We start from the raw sequence: 22569 nt of genomic DNA, 5'->3' as shown, positions 1-22569 counted from the left end.
TGCCTCAGATTAAAAAATCAACCTTATCCAAAACACAACAATATCACCCCCTTTATCTGCAAATTTAATGATAATATTGGGATTAGTCTCAAAGGATGATAAAGCTAATTTTTCTTCAAAGGTAAGGTTATGACCTCTCTTAAAGCTCTTTTGTTCTAATTTAGCAATATCTCCTGGGACCACTTTCTCAAAAGTACTACTTTTGTACTAATAGAGTACAAATGTAGATTTCAGTCAGAAACTGTCTTGTGATAAAGCTGTCAGATGTACCCATTTGGTGCTAATTTCCCCCACTTTGAGCAAAGCATAGTCATGGACCATGCTAGATCCATGTCCATGCAGACAGGTTTCTCAGAGGCATCTGGTGGGCCACTGTGGGGAACAGGATGCTGGACTAGATGGACCTTGTGCTTTATCCAGCAGGGCTGTTCTTATGTTCTTAACTTTAGACCATGTAGTTAAACCAGAGATATAGTTCAGATTGAGGCAATATAACTAATGAAGCAAAACACAGTGAACACTTTATCTATGAATTGAATTGTCTTACAGCAAATGTCTGTGGTCTTGTTTTGGTGAACTGAAGAACGGGTATAAAGCTATCATGCCTGTAAGAGGAGAAGAAAAATCCCAAGGCTTGAAAGAGGAAGGAGTCTATAGACTTGAAAGGAAACCCACAAGAGGGTAAGTGAATTTATTTAATCTACTCCAGTACTGAAGTTGATCATGAGAGCTGACTTGTGTTGTGGGATAATTGGATAGATATGGCACTTTGATCTCTGCACAGTTGCAAACCATGGATGGGATGCAAAATATATTTTCATATTGCTCCTAACCTGGCTCCTGCTTTTCTACTCTCCTTTTCCATCTTCAGAGCTTTAACTTGAAGGCAGTGTTTATTATTTATTTATTTGATTTTTATTTGATTTGATTTTTGTCAATTATTTGACAAAATAATTTGATTATTTTGTCAATTATTTGATTATTTGTCAACGTACAGTCACTGGATTTTAGCAAAGTGGCTGTACATATCACTGTTCCGAAGTGTAAGACAATGCCCTATTCTTTCTGGATTTTTCATCAGAGGTCTCTTCAGAGGGGCGTCTCATCACTTGTGGACTGATTGTAGAGTGAGCCTGATGACTCGGTGTGGAAAGTGTCAGAAAGTTCACAAGTCCTGCAAAGTATTCCAGAAGAGATGCAACTCTTAAAGAGCAACTTGATGCATTTCTTGAACTTTTGCCCCATGAAGAAGTAGATGATTGGATTGAGACAACAGTGAAAAAATGCTAGCGTTTGAGTTGCCTGAGATGCATAGTCCAGGTTTTGGCTGATTAGACACCCTCTAAAAATGCCGACATCATACAAACATCGTAGTAAAAGTACGATGTGATAAGGAGCCTGAAACAGGAAAAACACAATCACAACAGCAAATATCATCTTCTCAGCTTTCTTCTTCTTTTCATCTCTGCAGAGCAACAGGGTCTTGACTATTTTTGTGTAGCAAAACAACATCACCATAACAGGAAACAAAAGGCCTAAAACATTGATTTCCAGAGAGGTAAAAATTTTCCATCTTTTCTCAAGGTACACTGGCTTACATATGGTTTGAGTATAGTAATCAAAGGTTTGGCTAAATATCAGCTGTGGAAGAGCAGCCAAGATGGACACTAGCCAGACAACGAGACTGGCAAGAATGCCATAGCTGACCATTCTTGCTCTCAAGGCAAACGCAACATGAACAACTGCGAGATACCTGTTGATGCTCATGAGCATGACAAAAAATGACCCACTGTAAAACCCAAGCATATAAACCCAAGAGATGAACCTGCACAAGCCATCTCCAAAGACCCACTCCTCTACTACATAATAGGACCAGAAAGGTAGAGCAAAAACTAAAAGCAGGTCAGAGACTGCAAGATTGAGTAAGTAGATATCAGTCATGCTTTTCAGTCTCTTGTATTTGAGCAGCACAAGGACAACAAGGGTGTTCTCTATTAAGCCAAGCAGAAACACCAGGGAGTAAAATGTGGGAAGGAACCACAACTCAAAATTCCTCACTCCTTCTTTGTTGCATGGCTCAAGATCTTCATCATAGAGATCCCCATAGGATGAATATAGCATGTATTCCTCAGTGGTGAGTGTTTCCTGTGTAGTAGGGATCATTTCCTATTTTGAAACCTTAGAGTGCTGGATCTTCTGCTTTGGAGGAAGTGGTGTCCCAAACAAATATTTTTGCTTCTTGAAAGGTGCCCAGCATTTGGAGATGCTCCAACAGGAAGGGAATTTTGTAATCCCAGACAGAGCATCAAGGGTAGAGCTTGGAGCCTCAGCCTAAATCCACACCCCTGAATCCATCTGCCAGTGGTAGCTGGCTTGGAATGCCAGTAGGAAAGCTGGAGTTTGTTCCTCCCTTAGGGTCTTCATCAGATTATGCAACAAGATAATACATAACTGTAATCACAGAAGGTGCTTTGGGAAAGTCCCAGGGCTGCATATCAACCTACAAAGAAAGAAGACAATAAAAGGTTAGACATATTTAGGCATAGGATTGCAGATTCAAGCTGAAGCATCTAAAGGTACTTAAGTATATCTTAGTTTTTGCCAGCTGGGGTTAGGGTTAGGGTTAGACTAGGGGCGTAGCAAGGTTGGAGTGGGCCCAGAGACAAGATTTTAAAATGCCCCCCCACCATGAACATCATCCTAATTTTTTTAAAAAAGGTTTTGTAAACTGTGGATGATGCAAGTCATTTAAGGGTACTAGGGAAAGACATGCTGTTCTGGTAGCTCCAGGTCTTAACACTCACATCAATTTCAGAGGATGAATACAACTGAAGGAGGCCCGGCCAGGTGTGTAGCTGGGGGAGTCAGTCATGTGACTTGCCTCGGGGGGGGGCAAGGCAGTGGGCCCCCAGACAACTGTCTCCCCTTGCCCTATTATAGTTACACCCCTGGGTTAGACTCTTACAAATGTACCCATACTCTAAGAAGCATGGAAACTGCAATTTAAGGTTCAGATTCTTCAGTGGGTAAGCAGAAAAGATTGTATATAGTTTCATAGATGGCACTTGCATACAATTTAGGGTTTAAGCACCTGCACCTTTCTTCTTTCTTTCTTTCTTTCTTTGCTTTGGTCTTTGGCCCCAGTCTTCTTCCTTAAACATTGGAGGTAGCCCTGAAGGTGGAGCCAGTTCTATATCAGTATTTAATGTGTTATTTTATTTTAAATTATGACATTTTAACTCTGGTACAATCAATCTCTTGCAAAGCTTATCTTAAGCTACAATTGAAGTGGGAATTCTTATTCTGAATTTCTTTTTAAAATTCAATGTTGGAGGCAAATATTAAATACGATTAAGACTATAGGTTTTCTTTTTTAGGCACAGAACTGTTAGACATCATTATTTGATCCTACTCATGCTATTAGGAACATAGGAAGCTGCCATATATTGAGTCAGACCATTAGTCCATCTAGCTCAGTATTGTCTACACAGACTGGCAGCAGCTTCTCCAAGATTGCAGGCAGGAGTCTCTCTGAGCTCTATCTTGGAGATGCCCGGCAGAGAACTTGGAACTTTCTGCATGCAGATGCTCTTCCCAGAGTGGCTCCATCCACTAAGGGGAATATTTTACCATGCAAACATGTAATCTCCCATTCAAATGCAAAGCAGGCGGACCCTGCTTAGCAAAGGGGACAATTCATGCTTGCTACCACAAGACCAGCTCTCCTTCTCATTAGAGTGTGACAGCAATTAGAGTGTGACAGCAATAATTTAAAATATAAATGCAGAATCACATAATGTGATATTTTAAATGTTAATTGTGTTCCTTCTTGTCACCTGCCCAATGATTTTGAGATGGGGAGGGCAACATAAAACAAATCAAAAGTGTCCATATTGTGATCTTCCAGGCTAGGAATGAAGTTATTTCAAAGCCTAAATCCCATTTCAATCTTCTGTCAAATAATCTTCATATTTTGGTCTTTCAGGAAATGGTCCTGAGGGATTTACAAACACTTTAGTTAAATCCACATAAGATTTCCTAGTGTATAAGAGGGAAGCAGCTATAAAACACAGACCAGTTACAATTCTGGTTCTGAGAAAAGTTTACATCGAATACAGGTGGCATGAATAGAGTTTTGTTATCCAAGGAGTTGTTCTGGATTCAAACCATCAAAACGAAGGTGCCTAGAGGTCTAAATGAGGATCGGAATTGGTATATTGGTGGTGTTTGATAGTGGTATTCTGTTTTAGTGTTTGGCCTTATTATTTTGGGCATTATTTTATTGTAAGTTTAGTTGATTATTGCTTATATAACTGTGTGAGATATGTACTGTGGTTTTAAGATCTCTTTAAAGAGTTTCCCCTATAAACTGGAAGTATGGGGCAATAACTACTGTAGACAGAGTACAACTAGCAGTGGGAAGAATAAAGAATAATCTTGCTGGCTCATTGCCTCCAACAGTAGCGAGTCAGATGCCTTTGAAGCACACAGGAAAGATATGAAATATTTAAAAAATCAAATCAGCAGGAGTAAGTTGCGAGCAGAATTATTTTAGGGGAAATGTAAGTTTGTATTCAGTTATGAGCGTTGGCATCACTGGTAGTGTTGTTCTTCCCCTCTCCATGCCAGGGAAACCCTTAAAGCTTTTTTCTTTTTAAAAAATTACATTTATACTAGAATGGTGCATATCCAGTATGTATCACTCTTGAGTTGTTGTTTTTTAAAGAAGCTACAAGACTTCCTGATTCTACATAGTAACATCCTTTCTTCATTTAGTGCGCTTCCCAGCTGCTTAGAGCACTTACATGAAGCAACAAAAATTTGTTTGTTTGTTTGTTTGTTTGTCATATTTATATACCACCTGTTATGTGTATCTCTAGGCAGTGTTCATAATTTAAAATGTAACCAATATAAACAGAATAAAAATAACTTCACAGAATAAAAGCAGTTACTTATAAGTCTGAGAAAACAGATATGTCTTGAGGGTCTTTTAAAAACCAATCAGAGATGGAAAAGCTCTTGTTTTGACAGGGAACATATTCCAAAGTTCTGGGGCAGCCACAGAGAAGGCCCGGTCCCTAGTTGCCACCAAATGAGCCAGGGGCAGCCGTGACTGAACCTCCTCGGATGATCTTAATAGGCACCAAATATCCTGGACCCCAGCCATTAAGAGCTTGATAGGTAATAACCAGCACTTTGTATTTTGCTCAGAAACATATAGGCAGCCAGTGCCGTTCTTTTTAAATTGGTGTTATATGGTCTCTTTGGGACACTGCAGAGACCAGTCTACCTGCCACATTCTGCACCAATTGTAGTTTCTGGAATACATAAAAAGGCAGTCCCATGTAGAACTCACTATAGTAGTCAAAACTGGAGGTTACCAGCATATGTACCACTGTTTTAAGGCCATTGGCCATTGCTAAAAAGCTCACCTGGCCACTGCCTCAGCCTGAGAAACTAGAGTTCTGGATTGAGGGGCACTCCCAGGCTACATACTTGTTATTTTTAGGAGAGTGTAACCCCATCCAGAACAGGCAGTTCTAAACCATCTCTCAGGTCCTGCACCCCCACAGTCGGTAGCTCCATCTTATTTGGAGTCAACTTCAGTTTGTTATCCCTCATCCAGCCCATTACTACCTTCAGGCAGGCATTTAAAGAGGTTATACCATTTGCTGGTGAAGCTGATATGGAGAAATAGAATTGGGTGTCATCCACATATTGATAACACCCTGCACCAAATCACCTGATCTCTCCCAGCAGTTTCATGTAGATGTTAAAAAGCATTGGAGATGGTATGGAGCCTTACAGAATGCCATACATTAACTCTCACTTTGCAGAGCAACAGTCTCCAAGCAACACCATCTGGACTCCACCAGAGCCTGCAGTCAGCAAGAGTGCAGACGGGAGGGGAAACTGGCTGTGCGGGCTTCCTTCTTTCATGAAGGGCAGTCTGCACTGCCAATGGGAGTTGCTTACGCCCTCAACTCCAGCTTGAGGGAGTGCAGCCTGTGTTTCCTCATTCAAACATAACACAGGCTGTGTTAAACCTCAGATTGGAGTGGTGAAACTCACTTCAATCCGAGGGTACAGACTGGAGTTCGGAGGACAGAACCTCGGGTTGCTTTCTGTGTGAAACTGGAGTTCCAGTGGGGCTGGTATGCATTTGGACATAACAGTCCAGAAACCTCTGCCTCATTCAACTCTGGTTCCGCATTGCATGCAAATATGGCCTCGCTAAGTAAATGAACGGTGGAAAGAGGTTTGGGAGGTGGATGTATCTCTTTCTGTGCTAAATTTGCAAACTCTTCTGTATAAAGGAAACAGTCAGCTTTTGTGTTAAGGTGGGGTCGTAGTTTGTCCACCCCGGAGGAACTCTTGAGATTGCTGGCTCCAGAATGTTCCTTTTGTGTGTGTTTCGCTTTGTTAGCTGAGGCCAGGCTGCATGGCTCCTAGGAGCAAGCAGACTTCACCATGATGCAACATTTTGTTCTGTGAACTGCAACTTAAGACCTACAGTCTACTGAGCCTACTATCTAACACCAGACAGAAAGAAGGGTACCTCGCTTGTGCATTTTAACCATTTCTGCCTTGTCTGCTTGTAAACTGTCCTGCTTTTTATATCTACTTAAACTTGATTTGGATTGTTTTAAACTTGATCTAGGCTGGAACAGTGCTCCATTTTGTACCCCTGCGTGCCTGCTCTCTGGTAACCTCTTTAAAGAGGTTTTAAGGCATTTGGCCTATATTTTGAGTTCACCCTGGTTCTCGATAGAACCGAGAAGGTTTTAAAATTAGTTTTCTCTCAAAGGAGACCAATAGCAGCAGCTCTACAGAGGAAATGTTAATGAACTTGGGACAGGGGAGGTCAGGGGACCTAGTTCACCACACCTCCCTGTGTCAATACCGAGTTGGAGACCATCCATCAAGCTGACCAAGGCAGTGCCAGACTCCACTGTTCAAAAGCCTGTTCAAAAGCCAAGTTAAAATGGGTGAAATTTCATCACTGAAATGGATTGAAATGGGTGAAATTATCTAGGTATTCACAATTCTGCTGTGGAAACTTTGTTCCCCTATTTATTATGTATTTTATTTAAAATATTTATACCCCACCCCTCCAGCACACTACTGCTCAGGGCAACTCACAACAATAAAATAGATATAATATACACTAAAAGTAATAAGTAACCAAATTAAGTAAACAAGAGGCTCTCCTCTGCTGATTTTATCTCATTATATCATGCAGCCCTATATTTAATAAAGACTATCTCCACCGTATCATCTCCCACCAAACAAGTCTGCTCCCTTGTTTTCTTAGCAAATGCCTAACATTTTTAGCTTTACCAAGATTATACTCACTCCATTACTGCAGCAAGCAAGTCTGGTGATAATGTTCAGCTGGATCTGAAGAGAATGCTGTACTTGCCAGTTACACATGGATGCATGATTTTGAACAGGCCAAGCACAAGACTTCAAATGCAAGGATTTTTTAAAAAAACAAAAAAACAGGCTGCTGCAAATTGAATTACTCATTGAGCCCGATTAAATTTGTGTCAGCTTAATATACCCAGAGATCTTGGAAAACAGGAACTGAAATGTAAGAATTTGAAATAAAATCTGCTGATACTTAGGAATCGCCTAACTCATCCGCCACAGCAAAAGGAACTGCATGACTCATTGATCACACAAGCAGCATAATTTTCCTCTGTTGCTTTGGACCAGAGATCAGCAACCTATGGCACAGGTGACAAAATTGGCACATGAAATTATTTTGAGCAGCACTCACACTGCTAGGAGGATTGGGTGCTGTGATGCCTGCTGCCTGTCTCTGGCTGGCAAGTTGACACATGTATATATAAAATCAACACACCTACAGGATCTGGGATAGAGGTCTCTCTGGCTGTGCCAGCTGGCTCTCTCTCTTGAATGTGCATGCTCTGAAAAAATGAGTATGCCCATACAAGAGAGAGTTCACCAGGTGGTACAGCCAGTTCTGGGTGTCCACTGCCTGCTACAACAAGCAGTTACATGCCAGCCAGAAGAGGGCAGCAGGCATTGTAGCAGCTGATCTTCCTCCTGCACACACTCTCTCCCCTCCACTCACTAACTTCTGTGCCTTGTCTGCTCCTCAAATGCATTGGGAAGCTGGTGTTGCTTAATGCTGGCTGGAGAACAGCACTGAATACAGCTGGGAAGAAGAGAGATGGCAATCGGTGCCAGGCTTCTGTCCCAACATAGAGTCCAGTGGCTGGGAGCATGGCCATTAACATGGGGGTGGGTGGGGCAGCTTCACAGGTGGGTGGGGTGGGGCTCGCAATGTGGGGATGCCAACTTTGCTTCAAGGGGCACCCCTCCCCAAGCCACTCCTGAAAACTTGGCACACAGCTTTTGAAAGGTTGCCAGCGACTGAATCAACGACGTCAAATATTTATATTCTGCTTTTCAACAAATGTTTCCAAAGCTGTTTACACAGAGAGAAAACAAACAAACAAATAAGTTGGATCCCTGTCCCAAAAGGGCTCACAATCTAAAAAGAAACATCAGATAGACACCAGCAACAGTCACTAGAGGTACTGTGCTAGAGGTGGATAGGGCCAGTTACTCTCCTCCTGCTAAATAAAGAGAATCACCAAGTTAAAAGGTGTCTCTTTGCCCAGTTAGCAGGGGCTGAATCACCTAATCATGGTGTTTTGTGCTTTGGGCTATGGCCATTTCAAATAACCATGGTGGTTTGTGTGTGAAATACTCTTTTTTTTAAATTTACTGTTTTTGAAGAACAGAATAAAGGTGGTTATAAATATTTACAACACACTCTCTAGGAGTTTTTGGTACAAAATCTGAGGTTCATCAATACAATATACAATTCTTTAAAAACTACTTGTAAGCAATAAATCAGTCACCTGTCTGTCCTCCTCTTCCCCTCAAAAAAGGAAATGAAAAAAGATAGAGAGATGAGGGAAAGATAGAGTAGGCGTCAGTTGGAAAATAAGTTCAGAAGCACATGCCAGATCTTGTCATGCTTAGAAAGACACAAAGAGTATTCACATGTGCCGCCTAACCCAGACTAGGGCAGCCCAGCCTGGGTCAGAATGTCCATGTGAAGTGCTGGGAGCAAGATTGTTCCTGGTGCTGCACCCGTGCCAAACTCCACTTACAAACCCACCATTTAGCTGAGGTACCCAATTGGCACTGGGTAAAATGGCTCCCCTCTGGCCCACCGCCATTTTCAGCAGTGGGGGGGGGAGGAGCGGCTGCGCCAAGTGTGGCAGCTGCTATAACAGGAGCCACTGCCCCACATGCCCTGGGGCACCCTGTGATGTGGGTGGGGGGCAGTCCTTCTGCTCCAGCAGCTGCTCATCTGTTGGGGAAGGCAGGAAACCACCTGCCTTCCCTGCAGCCTGCTTACCCTCCCCAGTGAGGTCATGTGCACAGCCTCACATTCTGTCACGAAAGGGGGGAAGTTCAGGCACGGCTAGAGCGAGGCGGTCAGAAAGCCAGTTTCCAATATCGCAAAAGTGTTTGCATTCCCAGTTTTGTAGAATCATACATTTAGCCACGAGCAAGGCCCTGGTGGTTCACCTGTTCCCCACTGATCAGGGCTTCCTCCTTTTAATAATAATAGTGATATTGACCTCTGGCCTCTGTCAGTTCCCTCCTTCCAAAATGGCAATATAATTTTGCACTTCAGCAACAAATGCAATAAGCCCATCGCTCCCTCCACACACCTCAGCCACTGGCAGTGCCTGGAAGTGCTTGAGGCACTGTCAGCCCAAGGACGGCCATGTCCATGTCCCTGTGCTCCATTGTAGCTGCATGCCTGATCTCCCAAAAGTGTCATCTTTCTCTCTCCCCACTCTCAACAAATGGAATGCTGTCCCTCCTGTTTGCATTCCTTCGTTCCAGTACAAGGGAGCTCCACTCTAGCCCTTAAGAAACAGCCCAGATGCTACCCTCCTCCCCCTTGCAGCAGGGCTCTGCCATTCTGGGGTGTAACAACATGGGCGGGGTGACCCTGGGGCAAGATTTAAGGTGGTCTCTGAGGCAGCCCTGTACTGTTGCTTGCCTTGGCACTGCCACCTGCCCACCGCTTGTGTCATCCTATGGCTTACCTGCTGCTCACACTGCCTATCTAGCTTCCCTTTGCTTGTGCAATATAATGACATCACCATGTTGGTGTGAGCATACTGCCCCATCCCACTGAGAACAGGTGCCAGTGCGATAATGTCATTAGATCCTGTCAGCAAAGGGAGGCAGGATGGATGGCATGATCGGCAGGTGCCATAAAGGCAGGGGGCATGCCCATAGGGAGCAGGAGGGCACAGAAGGGCGTGGCCCCCAGGCTTCAGTGGCTCATGTGCCACTGCACCCCTTGCACCCCTCCCCTTTTAGCCACATGTCTACTGCCATTTTATGGACCTTTTGAAAACAGGGGCCCACGTCACGTGCAATGCAATTGCACATTTGTAAGTGCTGGTTGGCTGATGCTCCTGGGCCCATGGAAAGCAGCTCTGGTGGAGCTGCACAAGAGGGCAGTTTCACAGCCGCTTAAAACAGCACATTTGCAGTTGCACAGCACTACTTACACTGGAAACACTGTAAGTTGTGCTGCACAACTGTGGCCACAGTTCTAAGTTGTAACCCAACTACACTCTTGCACGACACTGCCGGGGCTGCCTTCCACATTAGGGATGAACACAGATTGTGATCCGAAGGATGATTCCTAACACATCCCCCGCACCTTTAAAATGGAGGAGAGCAGGTGCATACCTGCTCCTTCGCTGCTCACTGCCACTTCCTGAATCAGCAGTGCTCCTCCCAGCTATCTTTGTGCGCCAGCGGTGCTCTCCCCAGCTACCCCCGTGTGATGCTGGCATGCACATAGCCTCTATGCATTTGTGGTAGCCATTTGTGTGATCTCAGCATGGGTCCTGGCCATGCAAATGGACATCACGCATGTGCAGGGGAGAGTACCACTCGTGCACCAAGATAGCTGGGAGGAGTGGTGCTGATTCAGGAAGTGGCAGGGAGCAGTGGAAGTGCAGGTGTGCACATGCTCTCCTCTGTTTTAAAGGTGCAGAGGATGTGTTGCAAATTGCCATTTGAATCACAATTCATTCACATCCCTATTCCACATGTGCAGCAGTGCTGGCTGATCAACAATGCCAGCATTGCATTGCACATCATGTAGGATATGACAGTCACTCTTCAGCTAGGTAGCCACTAGTTTCTCTTCTTATTTTCCCCCCCTCTGTGGGCGGAATGAGTTTTGTTCTGAGTGGCAGTATCAAGGCAGTGTGTGCACATGTGCATTCAGAGTGGGGCCTTCCTGATTCAACCAGCATGGTGTAGTGGTTAGAGTGCTGGACTAGGACCGGGGAGACCCGAGTTCAAATCCCCATTCAGCCATGAAACTAGCTGGATGACTGGACCAGTCACTTCTCTCTCAGCCCAACCTACTTCACAGGGTTGTTGTGAAAGAGAAACTCAAGTGTGTAGTACACAGCTCTGGGCTCCTTGGAGGAAGAGCGGGATATAAATGTAATAATAATAATAATAATAACCTGAGTGGGATCTAAAATTAACTGAGCAGACATTTTAAAAAACTTGTGAGCATGTGCATGCCTTAGAGTGACTGGTAGCCACTTAGGCTCTTTGACATACCTGAGACAAATATCACAGTTATGAAAGACTTGTGACAGAGCTTATCCCTTATTACACTTCTCCAAGATGATAGTTAGTTTAGTTAGTTAGTTAGTTAGTTAACACATTTTATTTAATTTATTTAACACATTGGTATACCACCCAAAACGCAAGTCTCTGGGTGGTTTACAACAAAACAATAAAAACAACAGATAAAAAGGTTAAAACATTACAACAATTTAGCAATAGCAATAGCACTTACATTTATATACTGCTCTATAGCCGGAGCTCTCTAAGCGGTTTACAATGATTTTAGCATATTGCCCCCCAACATTCTGGGTACTCATTTTACCGACCTCGGAAGGATGGAAGGCTGAGTCAACCTTGAGCCCCTGGTCAGGATCGAACTTGCAACCTTCTGGTTACAGGGCAGCAGTTTTACCACTGCGCCACCAGGGGCTCTTTAAAACTAACTAAATTTAAAAACTATAAACATTTAAACTATTAAAACACAATTAAAACAGTATCTAATTAAAAGCCTGAGTAAACAAATGTGTCTTGACTGCCTTTTTAAAAGTTGTTAGAGATGGGGAGGCTCTTATTTCAGCAGGAAGCCACCAGACGAGCCAGTGGCAACTGCAGACGAACTGCAGTTACCCTGCAGCATAGTGGAAAACCTCCTGGGCACTTTCCAGACTAGACCCTACAACGGGGTCAGGATGCATCTCGGAAGTGCGCTTCCACACTTCGTGCGTCCTGACACCGCAGTCCCTACATGGACAGCAGGGTACTGTTCACATTTCCAATACTTTGTTTCGAATTTAATCACTGCAAAATGGAGCTAGGACGTCATATATCTGGCATGGGAAAGTAGCTGTTTTGTCGGGTTGTTAGTTGCTGCGAGACTGCCCCCACTACTGTTTACATTTGGAATGCGACTTGCCCGAATGGAGGGATTTTGCTGCTAATAATGAGCAGCTAGTCTGGAAAGCACCCTGGAGAAGGTGGGGAAGGGGGGGGGGAGTTCTAACACCTTTGTAGCATTGAAATAACAAGTTTTATTTATTTCACTTAGGCTTACTCAGATGTTGTTGAACAGGTTTTTATAAGCATATTGGTATTAGGTATCAAAATGAGAACATATAAGTGGGTGTGTGTGTGTGTGTGTGTTTACTGGTAAGAATCTTTCTTTGTGACTTTCATTTCCATGGTAGGATGACTTGCTTGGTTAGTTTGTTTTGTTTTAGATCTGCTTCCTCCTTGAGAACTTCCCCTCTTTCTTTTGAGGACTTCCCCATCCCTTTTCTTCTCCTAAACAGAAAATTGGTTCTCTTTTTAGAGTATAGAAACTCCTCTGCCTTTAAATAAAACCCTCTCTTCTCCCTTCTTTAGAAAAGTCACTTCCTTCTTCAGTCTTATTTTTGTCCTCAAGACTCGCCCTCCCAAAATCCTTCTATTAACCAATCCCTCTGCCTAACTGTTTTTCCTTGCCCCCATTCTGAACAAGGTCTCCTCAAAACTGCCTGCAAGGGTCCCACTACTGCAATCTCTCTCTGTCACATAAACATTCCTTTAACCATTTACCTCCTGCACATACTTGCATTTCAAACAGCTCCATAAAATTCACATTAAAAATACATATATGCAACAGCTGTAAACAAGCAATACAGGGCGGGTGAGGGGACAGATACAGAATGTCACATAAGCTACTGTATTTACTTTTTAGATGGCTGTTTCCTAACTTGCCCTTTCCGCTCTGGTGTACATATTCAGCCTGATCTCTTTTCTGGTTTTTGGCAATTGTGAACAGCTGTCCTCTAGAGGGAGTATCAAATAAGCAGCAGAAATGCTTCTGAAAGGTTGATTTGTACAGTTTTGATCAGTTGTAACAAAATAGCCATGCGCAAGCGGCCAGTACCTCTTTCTCTTCCAAGTTCCTCATTAAACTTGAACCCATCCACCCCAACACAATAGTAATTCTTAGAATGTATATGGCATTTCCCAGTACTCATTAAAGTACAAAACAAAGCAAAGCAAAAACCTTTCCCTAGCTAATAATGGGGAAAGCTGGCTAGATACAAATCTAAAAGTCACCAAAATGACATCAAACGGGGGGGTGTCAGCTGGATTTATTGGGGGAGGGGGAATTACCACCACCACTGAAGAGAAGGCCCTATTCTGAGTAGCAGCTAGGAGGATGGCACACAAAAGAGACCCTCCCTGCCAGTTTTTTTTATTGGTTGGGCAGATTTGTGTTGGGAAAGGTGGTGTCTCAGGCACATTGGCCCCAAATAATCTAAGGTTTTAAAGATAATCACCAAATTACACTTTTTAAAAAGCTGGCAACCAATGCAGTTCATGGAGGGCCAGTGTGATGTGGTCCCTAAGACTAGACCCAGTCAGGACTCTTGTGTGGCCTCAGTTTGCACCAGCTGATATTTCCAAAGGGTCTTCAAAGGCACTCTCACATAGAGCAGCATGTTCCAGAAAGCCAGTCTAGATGTAATGAGGACATGGATCACCCTAGCTAGATCTCAAATGAGATAGAAATTGGGCAAAAGTCCCTCAGACCACACCAGACTTTGATACTTCCAAGGATAATGCCAGGACCAGGAGAACTAAATTGCTTGGTTTTAATTAAATCAAGGCAGGACTTGGGTATTGTAACTGATACTTGTTCTAATGAAGAGATGGAAGTCCTCTTGTTTTTTGTTTGTTTGTTTAGTTTGTGTTTTCTTTCTTTTTTCTCTTTTTTTCTTTGTGTGTGTGCATGTGTGTATCTTATGTTGTGAAAAATTGAATAAAAAGTTTTTGTTTTTGTTTTAAGTCAAACCAGTTCGGATTTGAGCCAGTTGTTTTGTATGTGATGCCAAAAAGAGATTACTTCCCCAAGGAAGGTTTTACCCTCCACAAAGACTATTACAAAGTGGAAGGCAAAGGGAATGACTAGGTGCCACCTAGCACCAGTTTCCAGTGTCTGTGAGACAATGTGTGCTCACAGCTAGCAAAGGGGCACTGGGATTAGCACCCCTAGTTTCGAGCTTGGAACAGAACAACCCTATTTTGAATTAGAATATTTCAAAAGCGGAACCAGGGTGGGAGGCAAAGGGCACCGGAAGGTACCTTTAACAATCATTACTTGGTTGCCACTCAGCCCACCGCCCCGTGAGCAGTGGTGCCCCACCTAGCATCTCACCCCAAGGCTGCCCTGCCTATGGCACTCTTCTGGCCTCTGTGCATGCAGAGATCCCCCCAACCCAAGTCAGAAGGCATGGCTTTCAGTTCCAGGCTAGCTTGAGCACCACAACCTGAGTGCTGGACTCAGGAACAGAGAGAGAGGTGCCTCTCTGGATTTAAATACAGGCGACATCTTTACTGAGCTGCAATGGGGGCAACCATATTATTCATGTTCCAAATTTCCCACAGCACTGGTAATTTGGCTGGGACTTCAGAGCTAGTGCTCCTCCCCTCCCCTCCCCTCCAACTCTGTTCTGGGTGATGGATAGGCAAAACCCCAGAAGGCTCTGAGATGGACTTTGGCCCCTGTCATCCTAGCTCTGAGTGGCTGGTCTAGCAAATCCCCACCTTCACCCTGATATGATACACACCAGGAACATAGGAAGCTGCCATATATTAAGTCAGACCATTGGTCTATCTAGCTCAGTATTTTCTTCACAGGCTGGCAGCGGCTTCCCCAAGGTTGCAGGCAGAAATCTCTCTCAGCCCTATCTTGGAGAAGCCAGGGAGGGAAATTGGAATATTCTGCTCTTCCCAGAGCAGCTCCATCCCCTGAGGGGAATATCTTACAGTGCTCACACTTCTAGTCTCCCATTTATAAGAAACCAGGGCAGACCTTGCTTAGCTAAGAGTACAAGTCATGCTTGCTACCACAAGACCAGCTCTCCTCTCTCCACAAGACCAATCTCCCTTTTCCTGAATCCCCTTCTCTGCCACAAGTATTCTATCCCCTTTTGATAAGAATTGTCAAAGTGTTTTACATAGACAAATAAACAAGATGGTTCCCTGTTTCCACATGGCTCACAATCTAAAAAGAAACAAAGTAGACACCAGCAGGCAGACACTGGAGGGACGCTGTGCTGGGGCTGGATAGGGGCAGTTACTTTCCTCCTGCTAAACAGAAGGAAATCACCATTTTAAAGGTGCCTTTTTGTTCAGTTCGCATTTTCTACCGCACCGTTCCTGCTGGCAACACTGTATGACAGACCAGCTGCTTAACTCCAGAACAGAAAAGAACTTGCCCAGCTAGGACATGCTACTTTCCCCATTCCCTATATTGCAGGGGAAAGGCCATCGCAAATCAATGCAAGACGAAGGAAAACAATTCCTCCCCCTCCATCAAGGACCCAACGAATCCCGTAACATTGGTGCGTGCTGACCGGAAACCTAAAGTAAAGTAAAGTGTGCCATCAAGTCGATTTCGATTCCTGTGGTGACCACAGAGCCCTGTGGTTTTCTTTGGTAGAATACAGGAGGCTTTTACCATTGCTTCCTCCCCTGCAGTATAAGATGATGCCTCTCAGCATCTTCCTATATTGCTGCTGAGCGGAAACCTACTGAAGCAAAAAGAGATTAATTAGCTGCATAGCCAAGCCTCTCGTGTGTCCCCTGCCTCTCCTCCCCATTGGCTAGGCCGAGACTGCAACATGACACCAGCCGCCATCGACGCCACCAGTGGCGGCAGCCTTCCCAGCATTGTAGGTGGGGGAAGGGCTGGGGGCGGGGGAGACCACAGACAAAGAGAGCTCGGCTTGTATTGCAGTTGTGCAAGCGGAGAAAAGGGGAAGGGGAAGGGCAGTGACATTCCAGGCATGAATCGCAGGCCGCTACAGACGTCGCAGGCAGCCATTGCCTGAACACTTAGCCGGCCCAAGAGTTGTGCTCTCTTTATATAACATGGAACTGCTGTTCATTGCTTGCCCAACCCCATCATTACACCAACTGCTCTTCTTGTGTCATCATCTTGCTCTCCTCCTCCCGGCCTCTCGCTCAGGCAGCAACTCTGCTTAGAATACCAGCCATGGGCAAGGTCTGTGATGTTGGGTGTTGGCTTGTGTTTGTGGAATTATTTTTTGTTTTTATGTGAGGTTATAGAGCTATACGGGAAAACTTCCATGAAGGCTGATTTTAAAATGTCCTCTGTGTGTTGAGAAAAGCAGAGAATTGAATAGGAACATAGGAAGCTGCCATCTGCTGCCGAGTCAGGTCATTCTTCCATCTAGCAAAGGATTATCTACTCTGACTGGCAGTGGATCTCCAGGGCTTCATACATACATTTTTCTCAGCTGATGTGAGAGATTGAACCTGGGACTTTCTGCATGCTGAGCAGATACCAACCACTGAGCTAGGGCTTCCTTCATCCCCAAGAAAAGAGGCGTCTTGTTTCTCAGCTCTTTTTCTCCTGAGATGTGGCTTTGCTCTGTGCAATATCTATGTGTCAACTGACTAAAGAGGAAGGTGTGGCGCTACTTTCCAGAACTGTGTCTGCAGTGTGCAGTTCACTGTGACAGCTACTTAAGTTTGGCTGGTGGTGGAGGAGAGGAACAATCTTTGCTACAAAATGGAGACTGTGAAAAGAATAGTGAGAGTTGCAGCTCCTGGCTTTAGAAGCCATAACTAGAGCCCCCCGCCCCCTAATATTGCAAAAAACCAATTTCTTAATCAATGTACACATGTTTCCATGAGGGCTAGAAACTTCTTTCTAAACCTATAATGTAAGATTGTCAGGATGCCAGTTTCTTCTCCATAGTCTATGCTTGCTCTCACTCTGTAACCATGCAAGTTCAGACTGCATACTGGCTTGGCTGTAGCTACCAAAGAACTAGGTTATTTTAAGCAGAGGTTAGATTTCCTGCCTCTTCAGTCTGACACCACCGTTGGCTGAACAGAAGAGAGAGGGGAATTAGCAAACATCATGCCATTAAAATTAGAGTCAAGGAAGCCCCTAGCATTTTCTCAGAGGAATATTCAAACACATTCTGGAGACAAGCAGGAGTGGAGAGAACTGTGAAACTCCAAGTGGTAGAGGCAGAATTTCAGGGCGGTAATATATTGGACAAATGGAGGGCTGTAATTCAAAGCCACCTCTCAAGGATTGTTACAGAGAACTCTTTTGCTTCCCTTTACAGTCATATTTGGTTTTCTCATATATGGAAACATCTGCTCTCTTCTCAACAGAACCCTGAGAAGCGGAAGTCAGCCTTGAGCAGGGTCTTCATGTGCTTTCTGGCTTCATCAAAATGGCCCTTACACATTGGGCAAGTAAGGCAGGCATACAACAGCTGGCCACCGACCACTCCTGCTGCTGCCATTGACTGCTCCCTCACTCACTCATCACATGGCCCCTCCCTGCTGACAGGGGCTGAATGGGGAAGCACATGGGTCCCCACTGTTGCAGGCGAGTGGGGTGTGTGTGCACCACTAGTGGGGCCATAGTCCAGGGTGGGGGTAGGCGGTAACACAGGCCTCCCATGTGCTAGCTACCCCAGTGACAGCTGCACTTCCTTTCCTTTCTGGAAAATGTCATGAAGGAGGAAAGTGGCTGATGAGATTTGGGACTCTGAGCAGTTCACTGGGGGTCTATGCCCAAGGGCCACATCTTAATGCCCCCTTTGGTTCTCAGTCAGAGTGTATTCAGTGAATTGCTTTCATTAATATTTTTAATAATTTCTTTTAATGTGATAATGCTCTGAAAACTGACCTCGGCCCCCAAATGCCATATCATGGTTGGTTCTGGTCCATTAGGGCATCTGAGCTGTGCACCCCACTCTAGACAGAGGAATTAGACTGTGTGGTCTTTGCATGGTGTCATATGGTATCCCAGTTCAATCATCCATCCAGAAATCCTGGGCTTGTTCTAACAAGTCAGCTCCAAGCATTGCCCCAGAGTGCTCTGCATTCTTTCTCTCCATGCTCTCCTCTGCCCTGCCCCCACTCAGCTCTGACACCACTGCCTGACTATTCCTCTTCCTCTTTCCTGACCTTGTCAGAGGAAACCATTGAGGGAAGCAAATCCCTCTCTGCCTGTACTGCCCTTGGTTGTATCCTGGTTATGAATGCCAAAGCTGGCTGCAAAGATGTTTAATGAATGCCTTATGTCATTCTGGGGAGAATCAGTGGATCAGTTCATCATCTTTAAATAAGAGGTCAACCCCCTCCCACCCAAGAGAGAGAGAAAAAGCCTCCAAGCAAGTACAAAGTGGATTTCCCTTATCTTCATGATGCTTAGCAAGCATATGCAAAGTGCATTTCCTTCTCCACTGCTTCTGAACTCTGGGATTATGGTTCTATAATCCAGAAGGTATGGTTTTCCAGCAGACTTAAGTCCAACAGTCTCTATTTTATAAAACTAATCACTGAAAATAGGTACTGGTGGATGGTGTTCATTTATTACCACTGATATGAAAAATAATAATAGATATAAAATGCACTGCCACATGTGTACGTGGTGCTTTAGCGAATAACAAGTACAAAAGACAGATCCCTGCCCCAAAGAGCCTGCAATCTAACATGTAAACATGGGGGAGGAGGGCAGTCAGTAAAGATAAGAGGAGGAGAGGCAAGGGCAACAAGGGATAATGGCAAGTAAATATACTAACCTTGTACATGTTTGGTTCTCTGAAGGACCAAGGGTTTTAAGCCAAAGGTTCAATCAAATAAGATCATGTTTGCTTCCCTCTTTTGCTCTGGGTCTAAAGCAGCAAGAAGCATCATGCCAATATGGTGTAAATCCTGCAGTTCCTCCATGATAGCACTTAGCAATAGCAATAGCACTTACATTTATATACCGCTCTATAGCCGGAGCTCTCTAAGCGGTTTACAATGATTTTTAGCATATTGCCCCCAACATTCTGGGTACTCATTTTACCGACCTCTGAAGGATGGAAGGCTGAGTCAACCTTGAGCCCCTGGTCAGGATCGAACTTGCAACCTTCTGGTTACAGGGCGGCAGTTTTACCACTGCGCCACCAGGGGCTCTCACATAGGAGATGATTGTTCAGCAAACAAGCTGAAACTAAATCCAGATAAGACAGAAGTGCTCTGGGCTGGTACAGAACTGATCATCTGAGTAATGAGGTAAATCTAGTCTTGGATGGGATCATACACACTCCCTCTGAATGACTAAGTCGGCAGCTTGGGTGTGTTTCTGGATCCAACACTGTCTTGGAGGCACATGTGGTTGCGGTGTGAAGAAGTATGCCTTTTACAAACTATGGCTGGTATGCCACTGTGACCATACTTGGAGAAGTCAGACCTGACCTCAGTCACTCATGCTTTGGTAACATCCAGATTCGACTACTGCAATACGTTCTACATGGGTCTGCTCTTGAAGATAAATAAATAATGATTGTCTCTACTGCTGCTGCTTTGTATTTTGTATGGTTATATTGTGTTTGTGTTTTAAATCTTTTTAGTCAGATCCATAGTATGTTTTTATACTCTAGCTTAATATTTTAACTGTGCAATTTTTATAATCTCATTTTAATTTTTCTGTGTGAACTGCCTTGAGATTGTTTTAATGAAAGGTGGTATGCAACTATAAGAATAACATAAATGAATGAATGAATGAATGATTCGGAAGTTTCAGCTGGTCCAGAATGCTGCTGCAAGGATGCTCGTGGGTGCAAGTTGCTTCACGAGCGTTACACTTATCCTGCGGCAGCTTCATCCTGCAGCACTTCTGGGCTAAATTCAAGGTGCTGGTCTTGACCTTTAAAGCTTTACATGGCTTGGGGCTGGGGGTACCTGTCGGACTGCATTCACCCATACAAACCTGCCTGGGCCCTCTGCTCATTATCTCAGGGCCCTGCTCATGGCCCTGCCACTAACAGAGAGGACTAGAGGCAGGGCCTTCTTGGCTGTGCCCCCTCAGCTCTACACCCCCCTCCCCAAAGACCTTTGCCATGCTCCCTCCTTCAGTGTTCTTAAAAAACAATTGAAAACACATCTTTTAAAAGAGATTCTTAAATGTTTCATCTCTGTTTATATCTGGTAAGTTCTTTAGTTTTTATAGTTCTCAATTTTTAGCTAGTTTCAAATTAAATAACATTTAACTTGAAACTTTAAAAAAATTTGAATGCAGTTTTAGCTCAGTCTTTTAACTTGTTTAACTTAATTTAGTTAACTTCATTAGTCTTATTTTACATTGTACCTTTTTATTAATGTTGTGGGCTGCCTCCCTGAGCAGTAGTGTACTGGAGTGGTGGAGTATAAATGTTTTAAATAAATAAAAATAAATAAATAGGTTGATTGCACATTAATGGAGCTGGCCTGGAAGAAGCCAGTATCAGGCTTCTAGGATATAGCTCCTAGGACACTTCCCACCCCTAGGAGCCAGTATCAAAATTACCAACACAGCACAGAGCTAGGAACATGTATTTCTCAGTCAAAATTATATTTCTAAGTGCTTGGGCAGAGATACATCCCAGGGATGTTTCCAGAGCTGAACATCAGACTTTACTTAAAATAGCACCTGCAACCATAGCAGATTCAGACACATTGGTAACTAGATACGGGAGTTCAGAGCTGGGGACTGCAAACAAAGAAAATAAAGTTAATGCTGCAAAGGGGGTAAAATGCAGGGGAACAACTATAACTGAACAGGGGAGAGGGGGGAAATTTCCTGGGGTCCCTGAGAGAAGTGGACTCACCAGCTAGGTGGCAACTCAGCACTCTCCCCCTCCCATCTCCTCACTTCTCTGGCAGTGGCAGGCGGCAGGCTCCTGGCCCAGCCTGCTAAGAATCTTTTGTAAAATGCTTGATTATGCAACTAGTAACAGCAACAACTAAACTTGTTACTGCAAGACACTGGAAGAACTTCTATTAGGCCTTGGTTTGGCAAGATATTCTATCTGATTGTTTGTGTTTTTCATATCTCCTGCTCTTCCCGTTGCGAAAGGCTCAGAGCAGCTTACAGCATTCTTTAGAATCGTGTCCCAAAAGTGCTCACAATAAGAAAGAAAGAAAGAAAGAAAGAGGGGAAGGGTGTGGAGGAGTTGTCAGAGGGAAGGGTTCCAAAGGTCCCTGGTCCTCCTCAGGCTGTTGGAGGGGCCTCATTGCTTGCCTCACCCTCTGCTGCTGCAGCCTGATAACAATGGCTGTAAGAGGAGGACTGGGTTTTTTTGCAGAGGGGAGGGGCCAGGTGACAGCTGGTCTATTTGAGCTGCACTGAAAGGTCTCATATCTTGTCCTTGACAATGACAAGATATAGGACTTCTTTCAGAACGTATCGAGGTGACCTTAAATCCTAGTCATATTGACACTTTCATAGTAAAATGGTTACAATTTCTAAATGTTACTTATAGAAGTAGGATTAGACTATAAGAGACCAGAAAGACTGGAATATTTATATATATATTTAATACTGATACAAATTTGGTTTTGTCTATGAATAAAATGGGTTCTTGATTTAATGGGATAAAGAAAAATGACATACAGTTGTATATATGTATACATGCAATAAAATTATAGTATTGTTTTTGTCATGTGTAAATGTGATTACTTGTACACTCATAAATAAGGGATCATTTAGTGTTTGCATTATTTTAATTATCTGTTTTTGAAAAATATTTCAAAAATACATATTTTTCAAAAGAACATTTTGTGTTCTGCCATGTCCTTAGCTGTTCTGCAACAAAGATACATAGGAGTGTAAAAGGCAAAGAAGGAGAGGGGCATCTTCACTTTTTCTCCCAGGGCCCACTTTGGCAGTGCCACGCCCCTTATAAAATGGTTGATTAGGAATAAAGTTGTTGAATCCCATTTGGAGTAAGTAGGAGAAGAAAAACAAAGTTATACATTTGTGGTGGAAACATGCAATCACATGCTGAATTCATTCATTCTTGTTGACTTGAATAGGTCTCATGTAGAAGGAGGCTATTAGGAAGAGCCCAATCGCCCAGTTCAGCAGTCTCC

At 43.9% G+C, this 22569-nt stretch overlaps 1 protein-coding gene across 1 annotated transcript; it reads right to left on the bottom strand.

Moving 5' to 3' along the window:
- Window positions 1–1089: 1089 nt before the first annotated feature.
- Window positions 1090–19285, bottom strand: LOC128345411 (C-C chemokine receptor type 4-like). Its single transcript, XM_053297291.1, has 2 exons — window positions 19254–19285; window positions 1090–2500 (listed from the first exon to the last, which is right to left on the bottom strand). Exon 2 carries the CDS (start codon window positions 2161–2163, stop codon window positions 1090–1092), a length of 1074 nt encoding a protein of 357 aa, XP_053153266.1. The 5' UTR covers window positions 2164–2500; window positions 19254–19285.
- Window positions 19286–22569: the final 3284 nt, after the last annotated feature.

Source organism: Hemicordylus capensis, chromosome 2, assembly GCF_027244095.1.
Source record: "Hemicordylus capensis ecotype Gifberg chromosome 2, rHemCap1.1.pri, whole genome shotgun sequence".
Classification (NCBI taxonomy): domain Eukaryota; kingdom Metazoa; phylum Chordata; class Lepidosauria; order Squamata; family Cordylidae; genus Hemicordylus; species Hemicordylus capensis.
The sequence above is the reverse complement of the archived record's forward strand: the minus strand, read 5'-3'. Positions and strand labels throughout refer to the sequence as shown.